This window comes from Cariama cristata, unplaced genomic scaffold, assembly GCF_000690535.1.
Source record: "Cariama cristata isolate BGI_N322 unplaced genomic scaffold, ASM69053v1 scaffold26548, whole genome shotgun sequence".
NCBI lineage: Eukaryota > Metazoa > Chordata > Aves > Cariamiformes > Cariamidae > Cariama > Cariama cristata.
In genome coordinates, this window is record NW_009633322.1 from 15,909 (window position 1) to 27,974 (window position 12,066).

The window sequence follows — 12,066 nt, forward strand, 5'->3', positions numbered from 1 at the left end:
GAGACCTGTGGGCAGCCCTGCACCCAGGGGTTCCCGCCGCACTGCAGATTGCCTCGTCCCCTCTGAAGGATCTACAGGGTAGCAGCCGTGCCTGGGATCGGGTCGGCCTGCTGCAGGGTGCTGGTGATTAGACCCGCAAGTGGCGTGGAGCGGTCTCTGTTGCACCTTGCAGGTTTTATTTTGGGTTTGGTGTTGACATGAAGTGCTAGCTTTGAGAGCTTAGGAGGCTGAAACCGGTGCACAAACAGTGGTAGCCCGAAGTCCTTGCTCTGCTCCTCCCCTCCCTCAACCCACAAGCTGTCGCTTCTCACCGGGCGTAGAGAACTGGCCACTGCAGGACCCCTTCCCGCGTTTCCCCTGCCATAACATCGAGCTTTGGGTCCAGCTGGTCATGATTCTGCATTGTATCTGGGGAAAGCCAGACCGTAATCCTATACTGAGCGAAGGCTCTCAGGAGAGCCGATGGAGAAACGCTGTAGTACAGGCTGTCTGGGTGTAGCTGCACGTGGGGGACTGTAGCGGGGCGGCCTGCGTGGGAGAGCCGCTTCTGCCCAGGGAGAGCGGAATGGCGGCTACGTCAGTCGCTCCGGTGGTGCCGTTGTGCCGTGACCTGTGTTGTCCCATCGGTGGTACCGGGCTAGCGCATCCAGCACCGCTGTGGGATTTCATCTCCAAGAGCCGGCCGAATGAAACAGTTACCATGGAAACCATGGCTTTGGTTCCCGTGGCAACCAGCTGGGGTTTCACACGAGCAGCGGGAGAGGGGTACCACTGTTACCTCTGCTGATGGCCTGATCCTGCCCGCTGATGCTTTCCACTGACTGAGAGTCCTCTTGGCATCGGCAGGAGCTCGGGTCCTGAAGGTCCAGGGTGCAGGAACGGGTCCTTTGCGGACAAACTCCGGTGGGTGCCGTCACCTCTGTGAGCGCAGGCAGCCGCCGCTGGTGTGCACGCTTGGTGGGGGGGCTGGGGACGCCGGCCTGAGGCCGTGGGGGGAGCCAGCTCTCGGTTTTCCTGCTTCCCTGGGCTCTCCTTCATGGCAGCAGGTTGGGTTGAGTTGGGGCAAGCGGTTTCTCTAGAGGCTGGGCTTTAAACAAGCTGCTCGTCACACCTGAAGAGCTTCATAGAAAATGTAGCGTGATTCAAAGTAGGGGTACCCAAAATTGATATAACTAATGCAAAACCCCAGAGTACTACAGGCGAGTGTGGCACCTCTGCCAACAGAGCCTTGGGGTTTGGGCTGTTTGGGAACTGCAGGTTCCTCGGCGTCCCTCTGTCTTCCGATGCTTCTGGTTGCAGCGTTTGTGGAGACAGGCTGGTGGGCTGCTCGTGCTGTAGATCTGTTGCATTGTGGCAGTGCCTGCAAGGGTAAGAGCCTTTTCTTAGGATTTAGCTTTTTTCCATTATATATAAGAATCAAAACTCCGCACAGCAGTGGAAAGCTTGACCGTCCGGGTTGAGTCTGCACTGAATCTTGCAGAGGTCCTGCAGGTGGGATTGCTGCTTGGGGACATCCCTGGCCCAGCAGCCCCTGGTTTGCTGCAGTGGCTGCGATCCCGGTAGCAAAGAGTTAAAAAACGTGGCTCAAAATTGCAAATCACTTTCATGATTGCTCATTGATGAGGAATTTTTAATCAGTGAACACCATGTAATAGAACACAACAGCTGAAATATGCTTTTGGAAAAGCTCATAATTGAAAGTGTTTTTAAATTGCTAATATAATGTTTATAAGGGGAGCTTTTTAATAAGACCTTTTAAACCACACTAATGCCAACTACAGGGCTAGCATTATTCTTGAGGCAAGCACAGGGAAAGTATTTGGGGCATTATTTTCAATCTTGACATAAGAATAAGGAATTTAATTACAGCCAGCTATAAAATGGAAAATTCTTTACAGTGACAAATGAGTGTTGCTGCGTAGCGACGAGAGTAGTTTGTGTCTGGTTTCTTTACGAAATAGTAAGTGGGATGCACACAAGGACCAAATAGCAGCTCTGAAATGGCAAGAAGAATGGGCGCAAAGGAGCGAAATGTTACTGCTGGTATTGCATTGGGTGTTTGCTGTCACTGCAGTTGTGCTGGTCTTGCTTTAATAATCCATGTGGGTAAGGGCTGCTTTGAAGCTGACAGCTACATGTAAAGAAGGAAAATTAAATACGGGGAGCAAAAGCAAACCCACGTATGGTTTTTATTTTGGTCACTGCTGTTTAAATAAAAGATGAAGGGACTCTTCACCACTGCCCGTGCTTCCCTGTTGCTGTTTCCACCTGCATATGGTAGCAGCAGCCGCTCTGTGCAGTGCGGATGGCGGCTGCACTGGAGAGGGTTACCGTCAGAGCTGGGTCCCAGGTCCCTGGTCCTCTGCAGGCATGGCCAAGCAAAGGACTTGCTCTCGGCTTCAAACTCCGGTGTGTTTTCCATGGGACTGCTCTTGTACTTTGTTGCACACGCTCTGAAGCATGTTGCTGCATGGTTAAAGCACCTTTTAAATACAAGTTTCACATTCAGAATTGTTCTTGTAGGGTTAGTGATCTCTGCAGCAAACTGTGCACTTCATTTGGCCCCAGCTCCGTATTTCGTCTGTGGTTAGGAGGTAAACTGCGAGAACTGTCAGTGTTCAGAGTGAAATGATCAACTCGTTTTCACCAGAGCCAGCAGCTGATTTGCAAAACCCCCCAACTGTCAAAAGCCATGGATGGATTCATATGAAAATGAGGAAATCTATGATTTCTTCCTGGGGTAGATCAGCTTCCCCCACATCAGGGTCAGGGTTTGCTGGCTTTCTTAAGTGATGCTCTTGTGGAATTTTTTTAAGTGCATAGAAGTGAAAAAGAAATCAGTTTTAAAGTTGTAGCTTTTGTAGCTTCCTTACACTGTGGAGTAAAAGTTGCCTGGGCAACCAAGGCTTCCAATTTCTTAACGTTAAAAAAAGAAATCCTACAATTGTCATTGCACAGACATAAGGAGAAGGCTCTGTGCTGTTTTGTTGCTTGGAAAAGAGCAGTCGGAGGGGGGGTGTATGTCTGTTGAGCTGGTGGAAATCATGCTGCCTTCTTTGGTACACGTGGGCTGTGCTCAAATCGAGTCTCACCGGCTTTGGTCGTGAGAGCCTCGCTGCTTTGTACAGAACAGAGAACCAGACCTGCGGATGGCTGCACCTTGCCTTCTGCAGGGGTTTGCAGCTCCCACTGCCCGTCGGTGACACCACTCTCTGAGGAAGAGGGATAACTGCAGCGACTTTTCCACCATAAGGAAACAGGATCGGTATTTCATGAACCAGGTTAAGCGAAGGAGTTTGCACGAGGCAGCTGCAGGTGTGATCCTGCCTGAGTGCTGCTTCTCTGGTTAACCCCAGGTGCGTGGGGCGGCAGCGATGCTGGCTGGGTGCAGAAGGAAGGGGCAGTGGGCCTGCTCCGACCGGCTCCGTGAGCTCCGCATGGGCTTCCCGAACTGCAGCGTCGCCCTGGGCGCGGGGAGAGCCTGGGCTGCGGGAGCGCTCGCCCACGCAGCGGGCTTTCCCTAAGCACTTCCCCTGGATGTGCACAGGTCCTCATCCTCGCCAGCGACTTAAGCCCACGACACAACGTGTATCGAGGCTAAGCATAAAACTCATAAAGCATGTAACTGCCTATTAGGAGGAGACTTGGCTGGATTTTTTTTTTTGTAATTGTTTCACATTCAGATAGTTCAAAGTCAGATAACTTTGGAATTAGGCAGGTTTTCATCTCTCCTAGCGTCTCCCAGCCCAAAGCTACAGCAGATACAAAAGGGAGAGGGGCAGAGGGTTTTAACGATATTTGAAGTCTAGCTGCAAGGTCAGTGCTGGAACAGGGAGTCCAAGCCTGGACACAGGGATTGCCATCCCTGGGCTTCTGCTAGACCACAGCTGTCCTTGAGCCTGTATTGTCTCTGCAAGTGCTTGTCCTGTCACCCAGGGGGAAGGGACTGCTGTGATGAGGAGGAGTCTGCTGGAGGTCCTGCGATGCCCGGGTGCTTGTTGAGCTGTTTGGTGTGTGGCAGGAATTTGTGGTCAATTGATTGCAATTACAAGGTTGGGATGGTTTGGTTTTTTTAATATTATAGTGTTTCAGATTCTGCTTAATGCTGGGAGGAGGGACTCCAGCTACCTTGGTTGCATCTGCCAGTATTGGCAATGGCAAAGGCACATTTTGGTGAGCCCTCTTTGCCTGCTAGCTGGTTTCCTGTTCTGACCGGCAAAGCTGTTTGGGTTGAACTCTCCTCAGGATTTCTCACCTTTTGGTGCAACCGTCCTTAAAGTAGTGACTTCCAGGAGCCTGGGGGACCCCAGACCTGTCCCCTGCTGCCAGGACCATGTCCTGAGAGAAACAGCGAGACAGTGAAAGGAAGACGGCATCTTCTGGGGAGGGAATTCAGGAAGAAGGGTTTGAGTCTTCACATGTGGGTCAGACCTGGGGATGTGTATCCTTCAGGATCTTGGAGACAGTTTAATTGTCATCCCAGGTGGCAGCACCTTGTCTGAACCCTCACCGTTGCCATTCCCGGCAGCCGGGGAGGTGGGTGGGATGGACTTACTGACGTGTGGCGATCCCAGACACATGTGCCTCTGCAGTAATGAAATTTCAGACCTTGAAAGATAGGTGGTTGGGCATTTGTATGAATTCCTTTTATTGAAATTTCATTCTTAATTAGTTATTTTGATGTATATAGTTTCAGGGTCCCCTCTCCCCATTTCAGCTCTAGCCTTACGTGCCAGTCTGTTGGAAGATCCCAAAGGCTTGAGTTTGGTGAAAGGAGTGTCTGTGTGGTTGCTTCTTATTTTAAAACTGCTGTGACTTTTTTTTACCTTTGTATCATGTAGGATCCACTGTGATACTGCTGCTGTTGTAAGAAATTCCTGTTTTAGAAAAAAAGTGCTGGAGACAAGCGCATGTCTCTGAAGGTGTTTTCTGTTTGGGAGTAGGTAGGCGAACAAAGTCAGACTGACTAAGGTTTGGCTGTCGCTGTAGACTTTCTGCTGACTGACGGGAAAACCTGGCACCTGACGTGGGCAGGATGATTTGCAGAAAATAACCTGTCGGCAGGCAGATGCCAGATGGCCGTCTGTCCGAGGGGCTGCTGGTCAGAGGGGACACAGGGAGACGTGCGCCCACCCTTGTCCGTTGCGGCCGACGGTGGGAAGAAGGACAAAGGCGGGAGGGTCCCTGCTCCTTGTCCCCTCTCCAGCAGGCTCTGCTGCACAGAGGCCGGCGGGTCGGGGCTCACCTTCAATCGCGGGGCACGCACACAGCCCCTGCAGAGCCTGGGAGGGGGCTTCGCCCTGCGAAGCCGGTGCCCGCGGAGGAGCAGCTGGAGAGGGAGGAAGGCTCCAGTTAATCACACCGAGTTCGTTACTAGGCCAAGTAGCAGCTCAGCCAGGAGATCTGTCTTTACCAAGTGAGCCACAGTGGATTGCATCCTGGAATAGTTTTTGAAAGATTAGGATGCCAGCAGAGACTCCAGCCCATCTGCTCCTCCAGCCTCCCCAGCAGCTTCCCTTGGAGAGCACGCAGCCTGCCAGCACACCGGCCGGGGGGGGGACGTTTGCAGGAGCCCCGGGAGGAGTGTGCGGTCACGGTGAGCAGCTACCGGGAGCTGGTACCGGGTCTGGCCGTTTCCCAGCACGGGGAGGGCTGGGGCTGCCCCCAGTGCAGAGGGAGGCAGAGCCCGTGGGGCCAGGCTTGGAGCGGTGCCACGTCCCGAAGCCCGTGCTGGAGGAGCGGAGCACCCGGGGAGCGACAGAACAAACTCCCTGGCTCGGCTTGCTGGGAGACTCGTCCCGGTGCTTGCTAAGAGTTTGCCTGCCTTTTCAGTAATTAAAAATTTGTAACTAATTACCAGCTGCCCTGCCCAAACCTCGTAGTCATGCTTTCCCCTGGTGCTGGGAGTCTTCTCTTGCAGCGGGGAAGGAAGCCAAATCTGCTTGAATATGCTTGTGCTGTGCACAGTACGGGTGCTGAGGCTGCGTGGATTTCTTGCTTACTCTTCCTGGAAAGCTGTGTTACTGTATTCTGTCCTTTCGTTACTGTGCCCTGGGAGTAACTGTGTGGAGGGCATGTTTGGAGAGAAATGCTGCAGAGGGGCTGGGCTCACGTCTGTACGCAGCAATTTAAGTCTCAGGCTTTCTCCTGCTTGCTTCTTTCCTGATTAGATAGTAAGAGGGAAGACATTCAGACAAGTTTCTTGCATATTTTCTTGCGTATCTAAATCTGAGCACAGGAGCGTGCACCTTTCTTGTTGCCTTAGCTTTCCACGCCATCGCTCCGTGTCCCACTCGCATCCCTTTGGCTGCAAGGAAATCAAAGCACTCGTGGCACGACTGTGTTTTCTGGGTCAGGCAAAATGCTTTGGCCGCACTTAGTAGGATAGGAGACTTTAAAAGCAGGGTATGGATTTTGGCTTCTGCTGTGTGTGAATCTCCGGGCTCGAAGTCAGCGCTGGTGCAGAGCCAGGACTCTGGGAGTCCCTGTCCCCGCTTACCCACATCTCCTGCACCGAAAGACCTTCCCTGCTGTCCAGTGCCTCCTCTCACTGCGGTAGCTACAGGTCTGCTCAGGTTTCCCGGTATAAAACCATGGTGTTGAGGAGTTGGCATATCTGCTGCCTGCTTATGATTTAAAAAGCAGCGAGAGGGACAGAACTGCCTTGTTTGCCTGAAAACCGTGCGTTTGGAGAGGCTTTTAGCTGAGCTAAAGCCAGCTGTGCCAGGAGGCAAAGCATAAGCCTCGTTGAGAGGAGTTGTCTCCATTTACGCATCTGGAATGATTGTGCCCTGCTGATACGCATTGTTTGACCATTTTAAAAATACTTCATTTTTTTGTTATTATTGGGACAAAAGTAGTCTCTCTTTTTTTTTTTTTTCCTCCCCTCCATTTTACTTTTCTATAAGAAGAAGGCAGGAGCTACCCTAGTCATTGTGTTGGCTTAGACTGAATTAAAGGCCTGGCTGAGCAGGCTTTAAAGTTATTCCTGGCTAACTTTTGAGATAAAAAACTAGCAGAGCCATTGAAACGCATGAGGTCAGGTTCTGATTGCAGTTGTCCTGGAGAACCCGAGAAAGATATAAAGAGCGTGTATTCAGAAGATTATGAGTCTGATCCTCTGCCACTCTGCTAAGTGTAAGGTTTGTTTTTAAATTTGGTGCTTGCCAGCAGCGAGTGAAAAAGAGCATCTGTGCAAGCTCTGTATAGCTGGTATTTTCAGAAGTGTGTATGTGATTAGATTCCCAGTGGCGAAACTTGACTTTAGAAAATGGACAGGCTATATGTGGTTTTGGAGATTTCGCTTACTTTGTCTCTTTTATGCTTGTACTAAGTGCTGACCTGAGCTGGGGGACAGGTTCTCTGTTCTGTTACTATTCAGTGTTACACTACTGGCTTAAAATCTTACAAAACAACACCTTTTGTGAAAACCAGCTATTGTTTTTCTGCTGCACTGCTCAATAATTGATTCCCATCAGATCTATGTGATTTATATTTCCTATTAATAGTATTGGGTAGTGTTTGGCATTTTTGTGTACTGTGCTGACTGACACAGCATCTCTTCCCTTCTCTGCCGATGAAAATATCAGGTTTCCAACGCTGAGTGGGCATTAGCAGAAGAGGAGAACATACACTTGTTCCTTTGCGCTTGGCTTCAGGATTTCCCCCGTGATGCAGGGTATTGTCGGCTCTTAGCCACCTCTCCGAGGTCAGGAGCTCTTGGTGTGGTGTGTGTTGCTCAGAAGCTAATTAGTACTTGTGCTCTTTCTTTTCCTCTGACCGTGTAAAAGTTCCCTCTCTCTCCATTATTTATGTGCTGGTTACGGAAATGCACCATGATTTTGTGTAGACCTACTTGAGCTTGTGTGCCCGAAGCTTGTCTCTTTTCCCCAGCTACTGTCAGTTGGTTTAGTAAAAGATACTCTCTCTTCCTATGCACCTTGTCTTTGAAATACTTCAATATGTCTGTGGTTTTACCTTCCTGCATAAGAGCAGAGTTTTCTGCATGAGGTTTCTGTCTTAGTGCAAGGATGTGGGGTATTTTCCACCTTTCTCAAGCCATGGGCCATCAGTTAGTTGCCTTGTGGGAGCGCTACTGTCTGTGTAGGTGCTTCCTTTCCTTAGGGATGCTTGGAGGTCGATGTACGTAGTAAAAACTCCATAGCCCTACTCTCCGAGGGGCTAGCTGATGGCGGTCTCATGTCCTCTCACCTGGCGATCAGAGGGAACTGCACCCATTTCCCTCCCTTGGCACCTTCCCACCAGTCTGTGATAAGCCCTATTGCTCTTCAAATACTTCATAAGGCAGGTGAAGTGAGGCTGATGTTGGGAACTGAGTACTGACCTCTGTCACTCTAAAGTGATGGTGAAGTGCAACAAGGAGCTCCCTTGGGCTGAAACAGAAGAGAGGAGTCCTGGTCTGTGTTGCTGCACCTCCAGCAAATACCTGTCTGGGACCTCTGCTTCATGGTCCACAAGTGCTCTGCATCCATGAGTAATTTGTTGGTGTCCTTGCAGAGGGTCTTTCTTGCCCGTGTTTGCACACCCGTACCATCAGTTTCCTGCGTTTGGCTTAGGAAGTCGGCAGGGTGGAAGAAGTGCTGTGCTGGGAAGGGTCTGGCTTCCACGTTAGAGATAGGAGTCATAGTCATAGTTCAGTGCTCTTGGTTCTTAATTTTTCAGTTCTGGTGGGGAGGTTAGAGCGAAAGAGGAAGAATGCAGGAAGATGATTTCATTTTCTGTCTTCAGAATGGCAGAAATACGTTTTTTTCAGAGAGAAAGCGTTACAGCTTTTCCTGAGGAGTTTTGGGCTTTAAATTTACCCCTGGAGTTGAAGGGACTCAAACCTGATGTGGTTAAGCATTTCAGTTTTGGAGGCTCATCAGTTTTCCTTCAGAAGGCAGAAAGCAGTTGGCCAAAGTAACCCTTTAGGTTTTTGTGGCCAGCTGTTGTCCTTTCTCTTTCTGCTGGAATTTGAAAGGTGTAACTATATCTGAACACATTTTACACCAGCATAACTGGTAATTAAAAAAAAAACCCCAAGCTATGGACGTGGGAGTGATCAGGTTAGTGTTGATTATACTTCTCTTTGTTCTCATTCTGTTTCTTTTTCTTCCCTCTGTGTTTAGACTTTAAAGAGGAAGGAAAAAGAATATGAACATGAGATGGAGCGGCTGGCAAGAGAGAAGATTGCTACCCAGCAGCGACTGGCAGAATTGAAGAACGAGTTGAGCCAGTGGATGGACATCTTGGAGATTGACAGAATTATTCGACAGACAGTTCAGCCAGAGGATGACCAGGCATCTACCTCGACAGCGTCAGGTACTCATAATTTTTCTCTTCTTGTAATCATCGCTGTACATCACTGACACAGTTATATAGTGGTGGTGGGGATGTTCACTAAGCACCATCAAGGTTTCTTTGCATTCAGAGTAAAGTAAAAGGTTTTCAAGTGGTTTGTAGTCATTGATGTTGGCCTAATAATACACTGCCGCTTGTGTAAAGTAAACTGAAAATTGTGCATCAACCTTAGGTAGATACAAAGTGCAGGTTTGCACATACAGTCTGCTGATACCTCACATGGAGATCCCTGCTTTCAAAACTTAGTTTTCCTCTTGCACAACTATGCGTGCCTGCTCATTAGAACTGAATGGGGTGTATGAGCATCCTGATGTATCTGTGCGTGGATATGGGAGGGTGTTCAGCCACATAGAGAAGAAGGAATTGGTACAGGAAGGATCGCCAGAGCATTTGAACAACTTAATGAGCCTTCATGTTGTGTGGAAAGGATTGACAGTGAAGACGAAATGGTACTAATGAATATGATGTGCTGTTCCTGGTAAGAAGTTTTTGTGAGATAGGAGAGTGCATGCTTTTCTCCGTACCAGTGAAGAATAGGCAGTCCGTGGACGTACAGTGCTTTGCTTTCTAGAGATGAGGAGGCTGTAGCAGTCCATAACCATTTGCAGCAGTTCCTTCAAATCATGACAGTGTTTGCTCTTGGCACTCCGGGCAGATGATACAGCGGGTTCCAGGAAGGGAAAACCTGAGTTTTCTGGTTCATTCAGGCTTCTGTCGGGCTCATCACCTTTGAACATACTCGCAGACTCCAGGTGCAGGCTGATGGAAGTTGAGAGTAGGAGTGCTTTGTCAATGGGAGTGTCAGCCATTCACCTCTCCAGCTGGCCTCTGCTGAAAATGATTGCTTCAAGCTACTACTAACCACAGAGCTTGCAAAAGGGAAGTGTCTTCCCTGCTTTTCCTGCTGCTTCTGTAGCTTCTGAGATTTTTAATCTCTACTGCATGACTGGCTTTAGAGCAGGCAGTGCAAGGTGCCCTGCTCATCTTCCTGTTCTCCGCAGGGTCAGCATGTTCCTGCATTGCTTCATTAGTTCCTGGACTGGACGAGAGTCCATTTTCCAGAATCAGATGAGGAACTTGCTGCCATGTTTCTCCATGGCTGTTTCCTTCCTGCTCTGGGAGCAGAAGGGATGGTACCGATCGGTGGAACAACTGAACAGGAAAGGAAACCCTGTTCCTCTTCCCAGAAGGAGCCCTCGTCGGCCCAGACAGAGTTCAGCCCAGGTGCTCTCCGTCTGCCTCTGCTCACGTTGCTTCCCTTGCCTGCCGAGCGAGATCTCTCAGCCTGTTGTGAACTCCCCTCTCTAGCTGGGGCTTCGAGCTAGTCACGCCTGCCTGGCTCCGGGTCCTTGGCACGCAAGCAGGGAGGAGAGCGGTGTGCTGCCCCACTGGGGCTTGCTGGAGCTTGCCGTGCCGCCTGCCCGTAGCTCAGTGACTCTTCCTGCTGTTGTCTCTTCCACCTGTGCTGCCTTTTAGGGAGGCTGGTTAGTCCAGTTCATGCTCTGCTTTCTTTTTTATGGGAGTTTCTTCCTTTCGTTTTTTCCAGAGGGTGAAGACAACATGGAAGAAGACATGGAAGATGACAGGCCAGTGAACTCATTACCAAAACTAACCCAGCGCCAGCCCCCAGAGCTCCTGAAAGCCGTCCCTTCAAGCGCTGCTTCTTCCCACCACCCGGCCGTTCTGCCTCAGCACCTGTCCATCCAGCAGAAACAAACCCCAGCCCACGCACAACCTCCCATCCAGACGCAAGCACTGGTCCAGCCGCAGGCGATCGTCCCTGCACAGACTCATATCGTGGCGGCTTCAAAACTCATATCGTGGCGGCTTCAACAGTGCAATCGACTGTTATTGCCCACACTGCCACTACCCACGCTTCGGTCATTCAAACTGTCAACCACGTGATTCAGGGTCCACAGACCAAGCACATTGCTCACATTGCACCTTCCACATCCAGCCCTGTGCAACTTACCACTGCTGCTCAGCCCATCGGCCACATCACTGTGCACCCAGCCACCATCAACCACATGGCCCACCTCGGCCAGCAGCTGCCCATCTACCCTCAGCCCGTGGCGGTCAGCCAGCCCGTGGTGAGCCATATTGCTCACACGATCTCGCACCAGCAAGTGAATGGAACCACAAATCTTGGCCAGCAAGCAGTGATGGCCAAGCCTGCTGTAGGAACCCAAGTTGTGCATCACCCGCAGTTAGTTGGGCAAACGGTCCTAAATCCGGTGACTATGGTGACCATGCCATCGTTCCCAGTGAGCACACTGAAGCTGGCCTAGAGGGGATTGTCCAACGGCGAGGTCTTTGTTGGGAACCTTTCCTAAACTCCATACATTCCAACCACGTCCAACTCCGCGGGAGGGAAGTGCAGAAAATACCGAGTGGCAGGATGCCGGGCACGCCCAAAACCCCCCCTGCCGCTGGCAGCGAGAGACGGGGCCTCTCTGCACTTGAATTTTGCTAATCTGAGAAAACTTCAAAGACAGTTGTTCATGGTGATTTTTTTTCCTTTTATGTGTAATCAGTGAAATATGGATATGATGTTCTTAAGACTTTAATTTTCCCCTTTTATGTGTTGCTTCTTTGTAGAATAAAAATTGCTGATCTCTTTATTGAGACATTGCGTAGAATGGGAAAAAAAATCATAGAAGTCTATATTTATATATATGTGTGTATGTGTGTGTATATATATGTATA

The 12,066-nt window shown here is 50.1% G+C and overlaps 1 protein-coding gene across 1 annotated transcript in view; it reads left to right on the forward strand.

Annotated features, from left to right (window-relative positions):
• MNT (MAX network transcriptional repressor) overlaps positions 1-11,648 on the forward strand; it is a gene marked incomplete at its 5' end in the record, with an annotated part of 27,538 nt that extends 15,890 nt beyond the window's left edge. Inside the window, 3 exon segments of the mRNA XM_009706726.1 lie at positions 9,129-9,321; positions 10,907-11,169; positions 11,172-11,648. Coding sequence (XP_009705028.1) covers positions 9,129-9,321; positions 10,907-11,169; positions 11,172-11,648 — 933 coding nt within the window.
• Between the last annotated feature and the right edge of the window lie 418 nt (positions 11,649-12,066).